The following is a 21,148-nucleotide window of genomic DNA, read 5'->3' as shown; positions in this document are numbered from 1 at the left end:
GTCTGAGCCAAACACACTCAGTTGTGGTTGTAAAAGATGCCTTGTACTCAGCTTCACAACTTGAAGTGGTCACTGTTGTTGAGCCATGAAATACATGAATCACCAAGCCCGAAGAAAAAGCCACTATTGGACACTATGGTATTGTAATATCCAACCCAATCGAAATCACTGCAGTAGAGGAAAATCCGCTTGACAACTTGCCAATGCCTGGTACCTGGGTTGTGCATAAATATACTCAATTGGGAGACCCCCAACTGAATGTCTGGCCTCGTATTGCATAAGTAAATCATACATCCAACACTCTGTTGATACAACATGTCATCAAAAGGGACACCTGGATCCTGGAGGCTAAGCTTGGCACCTGTATCTCCTCATGTAGCAACATGCTTTCGGTCAAGATTAAACCTCTTCAACAGCTTCTGTATGTACTTCCACTACTACGTGACAATACCATAATCACACTAAAGAAACTGAATGCCCAGACAGTAATTCAACACGCCCAAATCTGTCATCTCAAATGACGCATGTAATTTAGCTTTGAAGGTGTTAAATATAAATAGTGATTAATGTGGGAATAAACAAGTGCTAGGTGGTTGTGTAAACTAGCACTCTAGTGTGTAAGCTAGCACTCTAGTGTGTAAACTAGCACTCTAGTGTGTAAGCTTATGCTTTAAATAAAGCCGTTGAACCACCGCTAGTGTAATTTCGTTCTTTGTGTGAGAACAACCTCTTGAAAGGATCTTATGTATGCAATGATGTGGGGCAAAGTGACACCTATTAGGGACATCTAGCATCATGTTTGACCTGTGGCATATGTGGTGGCAACATAAGCTTCACCCTCCTATAAAACGGACCAAATATTATAATACAAGTGTGCCTAATCTTTCAGTTTTTACCTCGTGTCCCCTCTTGCTAATCACTCTTGTAAACCTTGTGATCAACCCTAATACCCAACACTTGATATCAGAGCCACCTCGGCCAGTTTCTGTTGCCATCCAGAGCCAGACGCCACCCATCTAGAGTCGGTCATCACCGCCACCCTAGAGCTGGTTGCCGTGTGCGCGGCGGAGCTAGTGGCTAGCACACTGTTGCCGCCCCCCTCCCCCGGGCGCGCCCCCCCGCCATCCTACCTCCAACGTGCTTTTGTTTCCAATCCCATCCTTCAGCCCACCCCCGCCTGTCTGCCTTCCCTTCCCTCTCTGTGGTTGTTTCTTTTTTCCAGTGTATTCCCCTTTCGCCTCTCTGTCGGCTCCCGGTTTTGCGTTCCCTGCTTCTCTCAAGCCCTTCCTCTTCCATGGCTCGTCACCCTCCATGCAGGTGCTTTGCTTCTAGATTGTTCATCATCAGCAAGAGTTGGCACTTTTGGTCTTCACCTTCCAGGAGGACTCTATGGCAGCCACTTCATCATCCCCAGCCAAGGCCTCCATCCCTTGTCCATTTTCAGAGGCAGTCCTCCAACTCTTAGCTTTCACAATATCCTCCCTCACGGCCTCTTCTTTGGTTTGCAAGATCATAGGGAGCCACACTGAACACGGACAAATTAGGGATTTGCTCCAAGCAGCCCTCACCGGCGAGCCCGACAAAATCACTGCCATCCATTTTCTTGGGCTTGGCTACTCTCATGTGGAGTTTGATTCACCCGCAACGCGGCTGATCGTGTAATGCAGTAGAGTCCGTGGCACCATGGTTTCGACCTTGCATCCGACGCCTTGGCACATGTATTCAGCTTCCCCGGTCTCCGGAAGGAGTATCGCCCACTTATTTGTTCAATTGGACAATCGATAGGATAGGTTTTGGAGTCCCCGCAGACGGTCACATTAGTGGTGGCCAGGATTGCGTGAGCATCCCGTCGACCAAAGTCTGTATCACCTCCCCGGAGGATCTTCCGCATGTCATTGCGCTCTCGAGCCTCCAGGGCAGCCCGATTCTTCAGTAGGTAGAGTATGCACATCTCCCCGGCCATTGCTTCGTCCCTAGGCAGATGGGCCATCTTGCTCGGTCCTACCCTTCGTGTCATGCCCACAAAGGATGCCCCCCTGATCCCCTTCCAAGGCCTCAGCAAGCACGACCGACGAGAGAAGGGGATGTAGGGCCTATGTCTAGAGTGAAGGTACCTGACCAACTTGCACCTACAGCCCAGCCTCTCTCTTAGGCTCAGCAGGAGAAGAACTAGTTGTTGCCAGACAGTATGCTGTCCTAGGCGGCGCCACCACCCATCCCTGAGGAGCACTGCCAGCCACATCGCCAATTGTGCCCACTGGCAACCGTAATGAGCATTTAGTTCCTAACGAGGAGATGGACGACGTGGCAACCCCTTGGCACCGCCTTGGAGATTCCTACAGATCTTGGCTCGTCCTCCGAGGTTCCAGGGCCGCCCGCCCCCCCCCCCCCCCCCCCCCCCCCCCCCCAGCCACCCCTCGTCTTTTGAGATCCCCCCTCCTTCTATTGAGATTCCCCTTCCCCCCTTCATAGGCCTCCTCCCCATCTTCTCCCCTTCATAGGCCTCCTCCCCATCTTCTCCCCCCTATGTTTCTTCCCCTCCTCCCTCAACCTCCCCTATCCATTCCCAGCACCCCCCTGCCAGACCCAACCCCTGCTAGAGTCAAAAGCCCGGCCCAGCCTGGCCCCACGACGGATACGTCAGTTCACAGATCCTGTGGAGATGACTATTGCAGCCTCCCTAATGGTTGCCCTTCCCCCCTTCATAGGCCTCCTCCCCATCTTCTCCCCCCTATGTTTCTTCCCCTCCTCCCTCAACCTCCCCTATCCATTCCCAGCGCCCCCCTGCCAGACCCAACCCCTGCTAGAGTCAAAAGCCCGGCCCAGCCTGGCCCCGCGACGGATACATCAGTTCACAGATCCTGTGGAGATGACTATTGCAGCCTCCCTAATGGTTGCCCTTCCCCTTGAGCCCCCCACCACCCCACCACACATCATGGGGGCGCCTGTTGACTATGGACTCCTTAGATACCTTCTCGTTGAGGCCAGAGAGTTCTCGGAGGTTGTGGCACCTCCCAAGGCAATGGAGCGACGGATACATCAGTTCACAGATCCTGTGGAGATGACTATTGCCGCCTCCCTAATGGTTTCCCTTCCCCCCCGAGCCCCCCCACTACCACACCACACATCATAGGGGCACTTGTTGATTATGGACTCCTTAGATACCTTCCCGTTGAGGCCAGAGAGTTCTCGGAGGTTGTGGCACCTCTCAAGGCAATGGAGTGATTGCCACGTGGAGGAATAGATACTATATCATCTCCAAGCTCGGGGCGTCAATTTCTCCATCTTGATATCGGAGGCAGAAGCTTGCTAGCTCCATGCAGGCCACAGCCTAAAAGTGGGTGATGATGTCAACTAGACGGCTATCTCCTAAGTGCTGAGCTAAGGAGACAGCCTGTGGGGAGCTTCAGAGAGCCTGCGTAGGAGGCCTAGTTGATCTCTTGTTCCTGCAGGAACATCACCTTTGGGCAATGCTGGATTCAAGCATCATTGTTCAGGGGTGGGCGTAGTGGATTATAGTCAAGGACCGTGTGGGTTTCCTGAACATTTATGCCCCCAATAGGATGGCCGGGCAGAGTGAGTTCTGGGCATAGGTTAGACAGGCTCTTCCCCAGGCAAATTTTTGGTGCACAGGTTGAGATTTTACCATGCTAGAGGACCCAGGACACACAGGCAGAAGGCCTGGATACTATCACACGGAGTGAGTACATGGCCTGGGAGGAGCTGGTCCTCCCTCTAAGGGGCCAGGATCCATGGCACTTAACAAGAATTTGGCCGCACTCCGAGGAGCCTTCACTTCTCCAGATCAGAATAAATGATGGAAGGGCTGAACTTCTCGTGCATAATTTTTTTTTGTGGATGAGTGGGCATGCAGCAAAGGTAGTTTGATTGGTATTCTTGCAGGCACCAGGCTGTTAGATCGTTTGCCAGTTGTCCTTCTGGAGGACACATGGCGACCAGAGCGTCAGCAGCCTTGACTACTTGGTCCATGACCCAAAGATCGCCAGAAGAGTCCAGGAGATTTGGGAGTCCCTCACTTTTAGGCCAGGAGAGGCGGTAGTAGCGCACAACTTTGGACTGTGGGAGATCGGCACCCTTTTATAGAGCGTAGCTTAGGACAGGTTCAGAGAGCAGGAGAGGAGTCTCCGCAGGGGAGTAGCCTCCCTCTAGCAATTGCAGGAGCAAAGAAATCCGTGGGTGGAGTCTCAGATGCACAACGCCAGAGAGATCCGATTGATCGAGAAGAGGAGGGTGGAGTATTGATACCATACCAGGCCTCCTTTTGGACTGAGGGAGGGGATAGGGTCATCTGTGATTTCTTTGAGATAGCAGGCCCTCACCATCACAGAGATGGGGTTAGGAGGCTGAGGATCCCAGACGGTACCATAGAGACGGACCCTCCCCAGGTTTGGGCCATAGCCACAGGTTTCTTCGGAGTGCTCGACTCTGGACTGCTAGAGATCAATACCCTTTTACAAAGCGAAGCTCAGGACAACCTCACTAGGTTCATAGAGTAGGAGAGGAGTCTCCCCACGGTCCTAGCCTCCCTCTAGTGACTGCAGGAGCAGACCCAAACAATCCGTGGGTGTAGTCTCAGATGGAGGCACCCACACAAAGATCCGATCGATCGACAAGAGGAGGGTGGAATATCGATACCATGCAGGGGCTTCCTTTTGGACGTAGGCAGGGGGACAGGGTGATCTGTGATTTCTTTGAGACAATAGGCCCTCACCAGCGTAGAAATGGGGTTCGAAGGCTGAGGATACCAAAAAGAGAGATCTTCCCTAGGTTCCGGCCATAGCCACAAGTTTCTTTAGAGATCTCCTTTCAACAGATTCCCTCACCCCGTAGGTGGAGGCACCGAGGAAGACAGTCTAGCAGCATACGCAGGAGGTGGTGCCCCAAGGCCTCCAAGCCCTCTTGTGCTCCCCCTTCTCTCATCGAGTTGTGAGATTCACTTCGAGCCCTGCCCCCGGGGCAAGTGTCTAGGCGAGGATGGCTTGCTGGTCACTCTTTTTCTGCGTCACTCGGATCTCATGGAAGGCGGTTTCATGGCCGCCTTCAATGAGATCATGGCCTCGAGTCACATGCTAGAGAGACTTTCTGAGGGGCTGATTCACTGGATTCCGAAGGAGGGTGGTGACCATTTGGAAATTCGATAGTGGCGCCCCATCACCCTCCTAGGAAACGCTTAAAAATCCTTGCCAAAGTCATTAGCAGACACCTGCAACCTCATCTCCCCGACCTAATCCATGGCACCCAAACCGGCTTCATCAAGGATAGGAGCATCTTTGATAACATATTCACCTTTTGCGAGGCGACAGAGCTGTACCCAGGCCTCACTAGGAGGACATGGCAATTCTATATCTCGGTTTTGAGAAGGCCTATGATAGAGTCGATTGAGCTCTTCTGAAGGGCACCATGCTTAGGATGGATGGATTAGAGGTGTCTCTGCCTAATATTTGGTAGCTCACAGTCAGTTCCTCATCCAAGGAGCCAAGCGGGTAGGTTTCCAATTTCTAGATCAGTCGAATATGGATGCCCCTAACACACGAAACTCCAAATCCCAACAAACCCCCCCTTTGGAGTTAGGGTGGAGTTATGAGAAATAGCCTTCATACTTATGGTGATTTGGACTCACTAGCACCACGTAATGCAAAAGATCACAATGGCCATCCTGTGATACAATAGATCACAATCAAGCTTGCAAATCGAGCTTTTGACCACACATAAGATTCTTCAGCCCCCTTCACTCAAAACAAGGTTTGAAGAAAGGAGATAAAAAAAACATACACACAGATACAATTAGATTTTGGGGGACATCCCGGGCAGAGAACCCATTATTGACTCACACACATGGAAATGATTTATTTAAAAGCCCAATCAGTATCTATCTTAGAAAGAGATAGATTAGCCACTGTAGTGTAGTAGGCTTTTTCTCGTATTGTCGTAGAAGTTTCCAGTTGCTTTGGTATATCTTCAAGTCTTCTTCTGCCACTAGGTTGGCATGATTCTGCTCCTGCTCTTTTGCCATCCACTTGTAGCATCTCTTCGGTGTGTCCCAACTTCTTGCAAAATGTACACTCGAGACACTCCAAGTGAAGATAGCATCTCCTTGTACTTTTCCATCTCTTCCAAGCTGGAAAAGAGTAACAACTTTCTTGTCATCTTCATCCATGTTGGCCTTCAAAGCGGCTAGTTGTTGGCCTTCAAAGTGGCTAGTTGTTGGAGGAGGGAACCTATGGTGGTGAGGTATTTTTGCAATGTGTAATGCATACGAGTAAGTTTAGTCCTTAAGGCTATGGACTCTTCTTCCTGCATTCTCTCTTTCCCACGGGCGGCTGTTCCACATGTTCCTATTCCCTAATGTGCACCACATGAGTTTGCTCATCTTGTATAGCATTGGAAGCATGCATTTCATTGTCCCCGCCTCTTCTGTAAGCATCTCCAACATTCACTGTATGGCCGTCCATAGTGTTCTAAGTGTAGAGATAGCTAGTGTTTCAGTGATCGTCTTTCACGATAGAAGTGAAAGAGAACTGTATGCTTTGATACCAATGTGACTTGGTTGAACACAATGCTAATCAATACACTTAAATACACCAGGATTTAATAGACAACATGCTCAATACAATAAGTAATTTGCTGAATTGACAAGAGACGCACAATGAGCCAGAACGGCTGGCCTCTCCCTCAAATAAAGTATGTTGATCTTGGGAGAATCAAGTACATAGTGTCATGGGCATTTCTGACCAGATTTCCAAACCAATGCATATGAAAACCGTATTGCAAACTATGTAGTTGTCGGTGTAGACTTGCAACTCACACTACCCTCCCAAGTTTCCATGTTCCCTACTATCTGCTCTCTATTGTTCCACCAACACATGGGACAAGAGAGCACGTAAGACAAGAGAACACTACACAGGGTATGTGAACATGGAATCCGGTTCCTCCCTCCTGCTACTTGCTTCCATATTTAAGCATCAAAGCTTACCAAATTGCAAGTAGAGTTGGTGACAGCGGAAGTCTTCGCGATGGAAGCGTTTGGTGTTTAGTGTGTCACGATCCTTCGCAGCAAAAGCCTTCAAGAGGATGAAGGGAACCGTGGGAAAGCTTCCCCTTTGGTTCAACTTGAGAGAGGAAGGCTGAAATTAGGGTTTTTAGCAAAAAGACCACAAATTACAGCAAAAATAAGAGCTGTTTTGCTGAATTTCAGTCATTAGGAGTGTGTGGAAGAGTGTGTACCATCTCGAAACACTCTTGAAAGCTTGGAAAACACACTAGCAAGCTTGGATATAGAGTTGGGAAGGAGAAAGTACAAAAAATACAGCCAAAGATGCCTCATGAAGGGAGCGCCTACTACTAGAGAGAGGGAAGAGAGAGATGGTGAATTGTCCACTCTAGGTGTCAGGTAGAGAGGACAAGTGCATTGTGGTGCAAGCTAGAATGGACACATGGCTGGTTGCTCCCTTTGTACAAAGGGAATAAGGTCTGGGCGGTGGGCATTGGGTTTTGTCCACCTCGGGACATCAGTGTGCGAACACATGGCTGGTCATAAGCGCTATGCAATGCAACATTGGTATGGACAATCCCTGTTCATGAAACTATAATAAAATAGACGTGCTCCAGGCAAGTACACGAGATACCAGACCCAATGGAACACCAATCCTCCAGGCATTTCCGGACATGTATACACAAGCACGCACAAGTCCTAACGGAAAGCCAAGTCCACACTATCACATGAGTGGCATCAATCCCCGGCATATGCAACTGCCATGGACACCAGTCCAATGTACATACATAATATGAAAGCACGGGTGGACCAATCGGGTGGCCAAATGGTGACATGCTAGCGAGCACAGTGGACTACTTGATGGGATCTCCTTCATTGATACCTGATGTGCGGGGTTTCACGATTTCCAGTTGGCCCATTGGCATAGCAGCCGATCATGCATACCTAAGTTTCACACTAGTAGGTAGACCCCCGAGAGATGGGCCAGCCACTCATCTACCTAGGTACCCGAGATATCAGCTTACACGTGAGACAACTGGGGTTTACCGAGATGCAGTATCTAATGGCTTGTTTGCTTTAGACCCACATAGCCCTTTGGACGAGATTACGAGAGGATTGGCAGGTGTACTACATGCATCCGCCTCATATGCGTTTCCTTGCACTATGATCCCTTCTAACAAACACCCCCCCCCCCCCCCCCCCCCCACAGATCACAGAACAGTTGGCATGATGATGAGTGTCGTGAGACACGGGCACAGCTACAACGTGAGATTGCCATTGAGAGTCACACGCATAGATAGGCCATGATGATCTTTCATCACCTTGTGCGGAGGAAGAAACGAGCCTACCTGGCTAAGTTAGAGGAGGAGATCTACCAACTCTTATTGGGGAAGGACAGCAAGAGGGCATGGAAGATGTTACAGGAGAGACAGCCTGGTACTCCGATTACTGCACCTAAGACATGCCATGCTTATGCTAGAGAGCTGTATGATGCGCCAAGACAGCCCCCCACCCCCCCTCCACTGGGAGCTAGACCAGCTAGCAGCACCTTTTTTACTATACGGATGGTGCTAGATGCGATAAACAGGTTACAGAATGGAAAGGCACAGGATCATGATGGGCTAGTTGGAGAGCACTTCTCGTATGCGCGCGATACTTTGGCTCCGCTGATCATACATGTGTTTAATCGTGCCATTTGTGAGGGTTTCCCGGCAAGTATTTTCTACTCAGTATCATCTAGGAGTCTTACTTAAAGTTCTTATAACTGTAAGATAGTCAGTTTATTGTACTTTTCAATTTCATTTGGTTGTTCTCTTTGATGAGACACCAACTCTCACTTTTGGTCTCATAGGCCATTATGGCCTCTTAGAGACGTTAATATAACATTTCATTTCATTTCTCTCTCTCTCTCAAGCTGAGTCCTCTTCCATTTGGACTGACATCATTCATACCCTCAACCATAGTGGTTGGGTACTTTAGGTACGGTGTCGTATGGTACATGTACGGTACGAGTACGTAAAGTACGCATCAAGATAAGTACTTTAAGTACGTTCACGTTTTTTACTATATGTGTGTGTATGTGTGTGTGTATAAAATAAGAAAAATATTGAAATGAAAACTAATCTATTAACTACACTTAGTCTATAGCCTATGGTTGCTGTTTTTTAACGAATAGCTCTTTCCAGGGAAAAAAAAGAGCAGCGACAGGTGAAGTAGCAGGAAGAGGGGAGGGGGTGGCGGTAAGGAATTCCCACAGTTGGCAGCTCCAGCTCCCTAGTTGCACTTACCAGTTACATGGGACTTGGCTTTCTTATGGTGGAGGTGGTTGATACACGTGCACCTTTGCATACACATGCATATGAAAGCAGCAATCCATGGACTCCCACCCAAGCATGCACGCACGCACGCACGCACACATACAATGCACAAATGTGTGCGAGAACACATGAACCCATACACATGCATAAGAAAGCAACAATCCATGGACTCCCATCCAAGCATGCACACATGCACGCGCACATATAACACACAAATGCACCCGAGCACACATACGCAGACACACACACACACACACACACCAAATTGAGAGTAAGAATGCATATTGTCATATCTTACCTGCATAAAGAGCCCTCACTCCTTCATCTTGAATTACAATTTGAAAAGCGTCAACCATGTTCTGATAAATGATTGGGGAATGTTGAGCTGCTTGGGCCTAGTGGAAAAAATTTATATCAAATCATCACTTAAAGATATGATGACATTTCATTCAAGAAACAAGGTATTAGGGTTGATGAATTTACATATACAAAAAAGAGCTAACTATACTGCATCATGAGTTGCTGAGCACAAAGAAAAATGAAGTCCGTCATGAAGCCATGATAAAAATATATTACGGAGCCTCAATCCTAGAGCGCAAAAGAAATAAGTGGACAGAACTAAAAAATTATACAATCTAGGGCAACATATATAAGTCATCTTCATATCAAAATATAAATCATTTGGTTTCTATATAAACAAATCTTAATGAGAATGCATTATTGCAAAGGAGAATATGAGGAGAACGTCTAAAAGTACATATGGTCTGAGAGTAAATATGGTCCGTTGGCCTCTTTGAGCAAAACAAGTGCTTGGGTATCAATGCATCCAACCTATGTATACCTAGACCTGAGACCCTCGAGAAATACATTTAGTTTTTCATCTATAAATATGCAAACCACCATTGGGTCTCTGAAGCCAATCATATTTGATGGGAAAGGAGTTTGTTGAACGCAAGCAATGCATCAGCCATTACAAAAGAATGGTCGGCCCCAATTGATCTGCTCCCTTGTGCTACTGTGGGTAGTAAGCTTCTGCTCCCTTGTGCTACTGTGGGTGGTAAGCTTTTGAGCTTCTCCCATTTTAAGTTCTTTTGTGGAACCTATTGACAAGAACATGAAGGCGATTCATTTTTTTATTATTATTGCACTACAAAAAGGTCATTGAGGCTGATGACTAATGGGATTCGGAATCTCATGTGTGTCCCCCCCTCGTGGCAAACCCCTGTTTGTATATCCATGTGTGTGTGAAGAGATTGACCTTTCATAACCACATTCCACATTTTACCCACTCCCGAGACATCATGCATGAAATGAGGAGTAGACGAGGATGTACTAGAAACATTAGACTCCTCTGTCCAATTTCAAGCTACCAGCGTTCTTGGTTTCACCGTATTTCTTGGTGTCTGCCAAGATCTCAAATCTTGTTTTTCTCTGTCTTTTTGTAGCACAGGAGCAATTGTTACTTTCTTTACCCTTATCTGTCAAAGCATTCTGTTGCTGCATTCAATTTTTCCCGTTGTTCTGTTGTGCATTGACAGCTGATTGAGGTGATTCCGAAGGCATAGCTGCTTTAGGGGTTTGGTATAGAACTGAAGGATATTCAGATTGCATATGTCCAAATTTACCACATGCAAAACACGAACCAGTAAACTTGCCCCATTTAACCTGGAAAAAACCCTCTTGGGTTGGCATCCCTTCCATATGAATATCCAAAGCCACACATTCTGGAGTAGGTTTATCCGTATCCTATAAAATGTAGAATTTATGGACAGTACCGTATGAGTGGATAGATTGTCAGTACACCTTCGTCTCAGATTTATGGGCAAAACTTTTAGAAAATTCTTTTGGCTAATTGGCACCATTTCCCCTGGTCTGCTAGAAATTGATGCTTTCATTGCATGGACTAGATTTTGGGCCCTCTGGTCCATCTATCATGCAAGAAATCAACACATCTTTGCCACACAAGATATTCCCTGCTTTGTTTTCTTCCTGAGATCTCTTCTTTTATCTCTACGGGATTCTTTTGACCTTGGAGATCTTCCCTTGCATGAGCTACAAGTGTTCTGACTGCTTTTGAACTTTCCCCATGTGTTTCTTGTATTCTGATTGTGGGTTTTTCCCCTCCACTTGGAGGTTTCCCACTTGTAATATACCGTGTTAAAAAAAAAAAAAAGAGTGTGTGTGTGTGTGAAAACACACACACACGTATATTGCTCCTTGGTAACAGAACACTGGTTTTTTACTTTGAAAAAGTGCGTGAACAACACCTAAAAGGGTTAGTGTGCTAGTAATGTGCGAACACACTCTTATGAGTGGATAAGATAAAAGTGTGTTATGTGGCATGCACTTATTTGTGTATGGGTCAAAAGATAAGGCTGCAAGCCTACTTGGTGAGCGAACATCACTTCAAATCAATCTACCATTGAGTCATGCAATACCCTCTCTCTACAATTCAGCATTCTCTCTACATGATGAGATATGCCATGCACATTATTGTATCACTTTGGTCTCATAGGTCCATTGGGTCTTTAGTAGACGCTTAATCTCTCTCTCTCTCTCTCTCTCTCTCTCTCTCTCTCTCTCCATCACTTTGGTCTCATAGGCTCATTGGGTCTCTCTCTCTCTCTCTCTCTCTCTCTCAGTCTCTCAGAGGGACAGATGAGGGATGGAGGCAAATGGAGAGACCACTGATTATGATGATTGCCCGCATGATTCGGAGCAAATCATCAGTACCACACGATATTGTTCGGGTTGAGCTGGGTGCCCCACCAGTAGTAACCGAGGCCCTATTCCAGGCAGTTACCTTTTAACAGCGGCTATGGGAGCTCCCTCAGCAGAGGTACTCCCGATTGGCATTGACCTCATCCATACAGTTGGTAGAGGATGGAGATACTCATTGTTGGTATGCTCAGATGAGATCATGGTTTGACCTACATGGTTTGCGGATAGAGGCACTACCACCCTTTCAGTACAGTCTGGATTGTCCATTTTTGGATCTCACCCGCTCAGAGCAAAACCGCGTGATCAGGATGGATATCATCAGAGTGGACACAGAGAGGACATGGACTAGCCCCCTTGAGCCCTTGGGCACGAAAATGGCTCATTACAAGAGCCATTTTCTACACCTCTCACCAGATGATTTTATCACCCACCCGGCGTACATGGATGTACACCTGTCACATGGGATACGTTATGCCATTGGACAGATCCGGACCTCATCACACCAGCTACGGATTGAGACAAGGCGATATGTGCATCAGATCGTGGATGTCAGCTATGCTACCAGGAGGTAGAGACAGAGGAACACTACATTTGCCGATGTACAATCTATTATGAGATCCGAGGGAGATATCACTGCCTCTTCCGAGAGGGTTTTGGGCCGTTACACAGGATCATGGAGTTTGAGGATCAGAGATGCCTTGGATTGTCGGCACCAACACCAGCAACCCAGCCGACACACTCCTGATACCTCCTCCATTGGGCCATCAGGGCACCGACCACGCTCCCAGGGAGTCACCACTGATAGAGCAGTTGTCTTATGTCGTGCTCGTCGGCCACTCGGCATCGGAGGCGCCTACCTCACTTCTACGACCTCTCCATTCTAGACAGCCCCATGGCGGAGATACTTGATCTAAGGAGAGGGCAACACTTCAACTGATCAGCATACATGGATCTACCTGATATACATTTTTTAGTATTTTCCAATATTTTCTACTCAGTATCATCTCGGAGTCTTACAGTTCTGTTCTTATAACTGTAGGACAATCAGTTTATTGTACTTTTTAGTCTCATTTAGTTGTTCTCTTTGATGAGACACCAACTTCAGATGTACTCTCAGTTTTGGTCTCATAGGCCACTATGGCCTCTTAGAGACGTTAATATATCATTTCATTTCATTTCATTTCTCTCTCTCTCTCTCTCTCTCTCCTCTCTCTCACACACACACACACCCCATGGCTATCTTCCATCCACCTTAGCTTAGGTTCTCTGTATATACACCATGTAAATTTCTATGGCCCCTAAAAAATGAGTCCAGGTAACGACTTTTGCCGATTCACCTAGTAGACTTGTAGAATTGGGTCTTTATTAAACGTACATGCATAATGATTTATTTTTTTTCTTCTGAAAAGTGAATAACTATAAAAAGTACCACAAACCTGTAATCGCCGTTGTACTGTCTCCAGAGGATACAATGCAATTTGAGCAGCTGCTCCCCCAAGAACACTACAGCCACCAAAGCGTAACTATTATAATCTTCCTTTTTGGCTCTTTCTTGTTCTAAAATCAATCATCTTCAATAAGTTTCTCAATGGAGCGTAAAAATCCTTCCACTTCAAAGCTGCTTAAGCAGGAAAGATGCTCCAAATTCAGCAACTAGTTTAAGGTCTTTCAAACAGAAAAAGAATATTTAACCAACAAAAGTTCAGAAACTGCTGAATACACTTTTTAAACTGGGCAGATAGAGCCAATGAGGTGATAGCTCAAGTGGTAGAGGTGTTTCATAGGACTAGGAGGTCCTAGGTTCAAAACCCCACATGGTGCATTCTCGGCAACATTGCCTAAGGTGGATAAAAAAGCCCTACGGGCAGGCAGGCACCTACGGGCAGTGAAAAATGGTAGCTAAAGGAGGATCTTTGGGCATAAGGCTAGTTGGGGGGGGGGGGGGGGGGGGGGGGGGGGGAGTTAGAGCATACATTTTTCTCTTCCTTCCGTGAATGTGATTTCTTTTATATCTAATGAAGGATCTTTTCTATAGGAAAAAAGCACATGTTTCGTCATGTTCTGCTCAAAAGTTTTGTCATACTGATTTTTGAGGTTGTTATTTTAAAATAAAAAGTTTTTTTGTTACTAAAATAGATGTCCCTCCAGCTATGTGCACAGCTAGGTAAAACTTTGCTAATACCTTCTTCTCTAGGGGCTTTTGCCATGGGCTTGAAGGGGTTCTGAGAGGACCTCTATATGAGCCTTGAGATTTTCCATCAAGTTCGCACCTTCGGTTTATTGAGCTATTGCTTTATCCATGTCCAAGGCCAGAATATCGAGAGGTGAGGGAAGGCATAATAGCACCGGAGGCAAAGAATTCCCCCCCTTGAGGAGGGCTTCAAGCTGATCCTCCTCACGTCAAGTATAGGACCACACCAAGCTCCACTGGTGCTTGAGAGATTCAAAGATCACGAAAGCATTGAGAATGTAAAAACCACCTGTTCTGGCAATATGGATGCTACCTGCTGCCTTATAGGACGCAGCGGATCCACCTACCTCAGAGGTTTTACTGGTGAGTTGTGTTCCATTCCTATGGGGGAGAAATCCTTGTTCAGGGGCCAAAAGGTAACAGCATTGGCCACCCTTCCTTAAACTGGGTCTCTGAATGGTGCTTGGGCTGATCTCTTTCACCTCCACCTCCTGGCAGTGTGTGAGGAGGTGACAAAAGGGCGAAGAAGGAAAAGGGGGGAGAATGGGGACCTGACCTCCTTCCTGTCGAGGGTTCCTTGCCTGACTCACTGTGGATATTGCTTCACCAAGTGCCCAGTCTAGCAGGAGCCAAGGCACTAGCCAGTGGCCTTGAAAACTATATGTGCTGGGTGAACGAAAAACTATCCATGAGAGAGAGAGAGAGAGATCGATCTGCTGAGGGAACTTCAGATTGGTAAAAATTTGTCTCAGGGGTAGCACTTCAATAATGCACGCTACGGTAGACAAGGGGACTTACACCACATGTCCCACGAGATAACCAATATTCAAACAACACTCTTCACATTCCTTGGAAAGGCCAGGAGGGAACATCACAGGAATCCATTTTTGGAAAGAATAGGTTCATATAACGCAAGAAACCAGGACACCATCTGGAAAAAGTAAGCTGTTAGAGTGCACAATGCAGAAGGGTTTTTCTACAAGACACTCCTTGCAATGACGCACCAATTCAATTCAACCCAGAAAAGCAGGCTAAGGAGCTGAATATCTGTAATGTGCCCCTGCTTGTTGACAACAGTGGCTTGCAAACTATCTTTGAGGCGGCCTAAGCCAGGTCTGCTTCTGCAATCCTGCCAACTAGAAAGACGAACTCCAGGGATGCAGCTGAGATAGAATAAAGCTGAAGGTCCACTTCCAAAGGATTACATTTAGGAGCAACCTCAATCCGGGGTGTTGAAGTGGCAGCCACGGCATCCTCTTGGGGATGTGGAGCCAAAGGCCATCGAATGCTTATTAGGTAGTTTTTGGAAAGCGACCTTCCACAGTTGGCCCCAAACAAACAGGACCTTCTTCTTGGTAAGATATGAAGTGGACCTGCAAGAGCGGAAAAGTGCTTGATGAACCTTCTGTAGTAGGAGCGTAAGCTAAGGAAACTCCTGAATTCATGCACCGACATCAACTCTGGCTAGCCCTTGATGGCTTCGATCTTAGCAAGATCCCTATGCACACTTTCTTTGGATACAATTTTCCTAAATAATGATTTTCAGCGAGGAAGAACTCGCTCTTTTTTACCGTTTATGAAGAGCTTGTGCCTCTTGAGGTCCTAAAAAACAATGGCCAAATGTTTATTGTGCTCCTCCTCTGTTTTGGAGAACACAAGAACATCATCAAAGAACACACGAGTGAACCTGTGGTGAGCTCTCCTTACACGATCCATCATTCTATTAGATGTGGCAGGGGCGTTTGTAAGACCAAATGGCATAACTAGAAAGCCATATAACCCAATGGTGGTTCTGAAGGTCCTCTTATGCACGTCTTCAAGAGCAACCCTTATCTGGTGATAGCCACTACTTTTAAGTTCAATGTGGGTGAAAAATGATGCTCCCTCAAGCTTGTCCAAGATCTCATCAATCCCTCGGTATTCCTTATTGTGATCTTGTTCAAAACTCCGTAGTCTACACACATCCTGTAAGTGCCATATGTCTTTTGTATTGACAATAGTGGTGAGCATGTTGAGATCACATGGTGCTTCAAAGAGTGAAAGAGATGGAGGAAAGAGTCAAAGAGAGAGAGAGAGAGAGAGATGACATGAAATGAAATGTTATATTAACGTCTTCAAAAGGCCATAATGACCTATGAGACCAAAAGTTACATCATGGTGGATCTGATACAATGTCTGGATAAAAAAACCCAGAAAATGAAAAATAAAGATGATACTACTGGCACCTAGAAAATGAAACTGGAAATGGAAGGTAAACAGAAACCCTTATAGGGTGTGAATATAGTGAGGAGGGGGGTATGCTATGGAGGTGAGTGGAATATAGTGAGGGGATACAATATCATGTGGGACGGAGGGGTACACTATGGAGGTGCCTCCATCTCATAATATGTGCCGCATCGGACACTGGCGGATCTCCTCAATATCCTCTGTGGTCAGCACCCTGACTGGGTGTCTCGCATGCCTCGCAAGAATAATCTGAATCCGTCGCTGCAACCTCCGTCTATGCTGGGATGCCTCCTCCTTAGTTTTGGGCGTCTGGACCACCCAGCTCAATCGCATGATCAATCAGTGTACCTCTGGTGTGGGCGGTATCCATGTCTTGCTACAGCTGTGGTCCATATGGCGCAGTGATGGCTGGACTAAAGAAGTCTGTAATGTGCCTCTGAGTCTGGCTCTCTGTGCGCCTAAGCAGGCTATCTCTATGTCTCCGCAGCTCAAGCAAGAACAATCCCAAAACACCTCTGGTCCTGGTACCCCATGACTTTGGAAAGTGGTCCAAAACCCTCTCTGAATAAACAGTGAAACGACCACGTATCTCATAGTATGCAGTACAATGGCATATATAATGCAGCTCTGTCTCTGGCTCCGCATGGCATACTCGGCATATCCTGGCCTCAGCTGGTATACCTCTATATCGGCCAATCTCAATCTCAAGCTGGTGTGAGGATGTGCGAATTTGACCAATAGCACATCGTACTGCATGAGACAAGTGTACATCCCATGTAACTGGGTCTGATCACAAAACCATCTGCTGTGAGCTGAAGAAAATGCTCTCTGTAGAAAGCCATCTTCGTGCCCCAGCTCCTCAGTCGGTTGTATCCATGTCCTCCTAATGTCCAGCTGAACTAAATCCTGACGGATGAGTCTGGTAATCTTTGTCCGTGTGAGAGTGAGAGAGGGTGCCTCCAGAGAATACTGGAAGGGAGGCAATCTGTCCATGCTAAAACCATGTGCCTGGAACCAAGATGTCATCTGTCCATACCAACAAGCCGTGTCTCCCTGTAAAGCTAACTGTCGGGAGGACTCCAGGGCGAGGCGTGCATATCTGTCTTGGGGGAGATCCCACAAGCCATGTATGTAGGAGACTGATCTCGTAAGAGGGGCAGCCGCCAGCTCTGCTCGAATAATCTCATGAGGTACCACGGCCTTGGCTCTAATAATCCTAGCAATCATAGATACCAAAGGCCTCTCCATACCTCTCCACCCGCCTGCGCGATGATGGCCCACTGAAGGTCCCCATATCTGCACTCCATAAAGCATAGCTGATGTCACTAGAGTGTCAGAAGAGTTCAACTGAATACATCATGGCCATTCATGGCTTATACATATGCTTGCCCAAACTGCCAGTCCTCTGGACCTCTTAGCATAGAGGTTTCACACTGCTCTGTGCCCCAAAACACCACTGTTATTCACCTCCAATCAGCCAAGATAGTACATCCATGAGGCCTTGTAAACACGGTCAATTTGCCAATGCACATAGCCAAAAACACAGCCATGAAACAGTCCATGAACCCTTCTTGAAACATTTAATTGTTGCTTATGTTTCTGCCCTCTTGGGCTGCAAATTCCTCCTCTCACAAGGAACTGAGAGAAGAACTCCCGAACAGCCCTCGACTAGAAGAAAGAGAAGCTATGTACTCCTTAGGCTCGCATGCGTGTGACCAAAGCAGCCATCATCCTTGCCTCAATCTCTATCTTCACCAAGACTGAGAGAGAGAGGAGAGAGAGAGAGAGAGAGAGAGAGAGAGAGAGAAAGGCTTCAGCCCACACCTCTGCCTGCAACCTGAGTGTAGCTTCCGGTGTTGCCCTTGCAGTCCAACAACTCACGAAAAGAGAGAGAGATGGGAGTCCTACAGTCTTGGCCGCCAACCTTCTCCTGTTGAGCCATAGACTTAATCCTTGCAGGTGTGGCACCATGAGGACTAAGTTTAGGTGGCTCCTTGAATGCAAACCTCGGCACGGAATTGTACGGGCAGCAGGCAACAATTGTACGGGCAGCAGGCAACCTTCTCCTGTTGAGCCATAGACTTAATCCTTGCAGGTGTGGACACCATGAGGACTAAGTTTAGGTGGCTCCTTGAATGCAAACCTCGGCACGGAATTGTACGGGCAGCAGGCAACAATTGTACGGCTCGGCTGCATGGGACTCGGTATCAGTACTGAAGAGTGCACAAATGTATGACAATTTAAGGATAGCCCAGTGAAGCATGCTCGCGATTTCTCCAAAATTGGCTTCAAAAAAAAATACTAGTAAAACTTTAAAAGCGTTAAAACTTAAGGTACCAAGGCTCCCACACATTCATTATTGTGTTGGGTGTCCTTTTAGAATAAAGTGCCTGCCTTGCACATTAATTAACGTTGTACAAAATAGCCTTATAAGTGTGCGTGAATTTTGAACAGCTAAAACGCCATTAAACATGAATGGATATTGCATGCAAACCCAAGCCAAGTAAACAAACAATTCACACATCCCTGAGGTTGTGTAGTTCTGGGCGTCCCTGGCTCCTTGAGCACATTTACACATATCAAGCATGCATGGTCTAAACAACTTTTATTAAACTGGTGCACACACACACATCCAAGTATGCACGTGCACACACATTGCACTGGACAATCTCCCACTCTCATTGCTTGTACTTAGCCTTGGGCCCCAATTACAAACACCATTATACAGCCCCAAAAAGAGAATTCTTTGGGTCCACTTGTATGCCCGTTACCATTATATAACCCAGCATAATCCACAAGTCCCATGGTACAAATCAATATATAACTCATAAAAAATAATGGAAAATGTCATGGTAGTGACACCTTTCTCTCCAACACATGGACCAGCTCTTCAGTCACCATGAGCACCTTCAAATGAAGAGAGAATATACAGCAGCCTTGAAATAGGTTGTACAGCAGTAGAAGGCTGTACAGCAGCAAACAGGCAGCTTCAAATTAAGAAATGGATGGTAGGACAACCACAAAACAGTTGTGAGTACAGACAAACAGTTGTGAGTACAGGTAAGACAGGCCATACATTGTGGATGGCCTTACAACAGGCAAGTACTTGTACAGCCGTCGTACAACAGGTAGGGATGACTGGGCTGCCTTCAATATGAATTGTATAATAAACTGGTAGGTTGGAGGGGAACTCTGATGCAGCCCGTGCAGTGCATATTTAGCTGGCATACAACGAAGGGGTGCCCTTCTTCTGGCCGTACAATAATTGGGATGGCCGTACACAAAGCATGGGCTGCTACAGTTGGACAGAGAGATGCGATGGCCTGGCTGAAAAGTCGTGTAGGAGAGAAAGAGAGAGAGGAGGTCCCAAAAGTTGTCTCTCTGGAGCAGGTCAACCCACCCTTGGGTTCACCGAACACCTTGCATGTGTAGGTGTTAAGTGATTGGGCAGCCCACACACCTGGCAGTGCTGACCATGCACACCTGATTGAGAATAGCTAGTGTTGGATTCATCACATATCCCTTGTCATGGTGCCGGATGATGTTTGGACTGATACTTTGAGGTCAAAGGCACAACCCCAGAGGGAAGAGAAGTTTGATAACCTCTGGGTCTCTAACTATGGATCTCAGATCATATGGCTTGCCCACGGTTGACTTTTGGGACAACAATGATTTTTTTTAAACTTTGTGATGCATTGGTGTAAGGTGCCCACAAAGGTCAGTGATGCTCTGGGTGTGGACTTGTTAGGGGTTTGTCATGAGAAAACCCTCCCAAAGATCACCTCGACACAAGACATAAGCATAGTTAATCAGATTAGGTTCCACGGACTTGAGCTCACCACCAAACCGTCGATCGAATACATCAAATCACCTACAAGCATAGGGGTCAAGGCTCCCATCCATACAGACTCGCACACCAATCAGCCTTGGTGCCCATTACACCAAGCCTTGCCCTAAGGAGCCATCGATAGACTATCTGCATCCAACTATGGACTGACAGGAGTGGGTCATCACTCATGGCCCATGTACTGACCATCTGAATTTAGACCACAATAATACAATAATCAACTCATCACATAACCCTCACTTATATAGCTTGTCAATAAACGCTATACTACAGGATTATTACACATGGGCATTGCCATTATAATCAGCCTGCTATACTATAGGGGAGGATCATTACACACGGGCATTGCCGCTATAATCAGCCTGCTTTTCCTAAACCTTGGGTCCCCTAACCCCTAGATTAGGCCAACTAACCCTTCAGTTAGCGTCACATACATTACATATTTCCCCTCCTCAGACATTTACACCCTCAGAAATGAAGTTGTGGAATCTATATTTCATACTAGCCATTGTCTCCCAAGTTGAGTCCCCCTCTGTCCTATCTTTCCACTTGTTGGTTTACAAGAACCTAGTGTTAGGGTTTGTGGGACAATGGAAGCGCACACACAAAGATAGGAAGCAATTCAATTGAGAGAGAGAGAGAGAGAGAGAGAAACTTGCATGTATAATCTAAAAAGTGCAAGTACAAGCGATAATAATAAACCTAGTGTAGGTGTCCTTTCACACCAAATATCCAGGGGGAAAAACTCATAGGAGGACAAAAGTGCCCCTCAAGTTAGTGCATGTTCAAATGCGGAACTACACATAAGCATATGCCCTCTAATCCCCCTGTAG

At 46.7% G+C, this 21,148-nt stretch overlaps 1 protein-coding gene across 3 annotated transcripts in view; it reads right to left on the bottom strand.

The window, feature by feature from the left end:
• The window catches only part of LOC147632871 (uncharacterized), a 117,804-nt gene that overhangs the window by 2,952 nt on the left and 93,704 nt on the right, over positions 1–21,148 (bottom strand). For 2 of the 3 annotated variants that reach the window (XR_015267241.1, XM_086807775.1), the window contains 2 exons: positions 13,488–13,554; positions 9,629–9,725 (listed from right to left, as the gene is read on the bottom strand). Coding sequence is in view for 2 of the 3 variants with exons in the window: in XM_086807775.1 (XP_086663901.1) it covers positions 9,629–9,725; positions 13,488–13,554 (164 nt within the window). In the remaining variant the exon portion in view is untranslated. The remainder of the gene's footprint in view (positions 1–9,628; positions 9,726–13,487; positions 13,555–21,148) is intronic. The other variant, XM_086807776.1, reaches the window with a different exon arrangement.

This window comes from Cibotium barometz, chromosome 13 (genome assembly GCF_041138505.1).
Source record: "Cibotium barometz isolate CiBa-2024 chromosome 13, ASM4113850v1, whole genome shotgun sequence".
NCBI lineage: Eukaryota > Viridiplantae > Streptophyta > Polypodiopsida > Cyatheales > Cibotiaceae > Cibotium > Cibotium barometz.
Note: the sequence above shows the minus strand (reverse complement) of the source record. Positions and strands in the feature narration are given on the sequence as shown.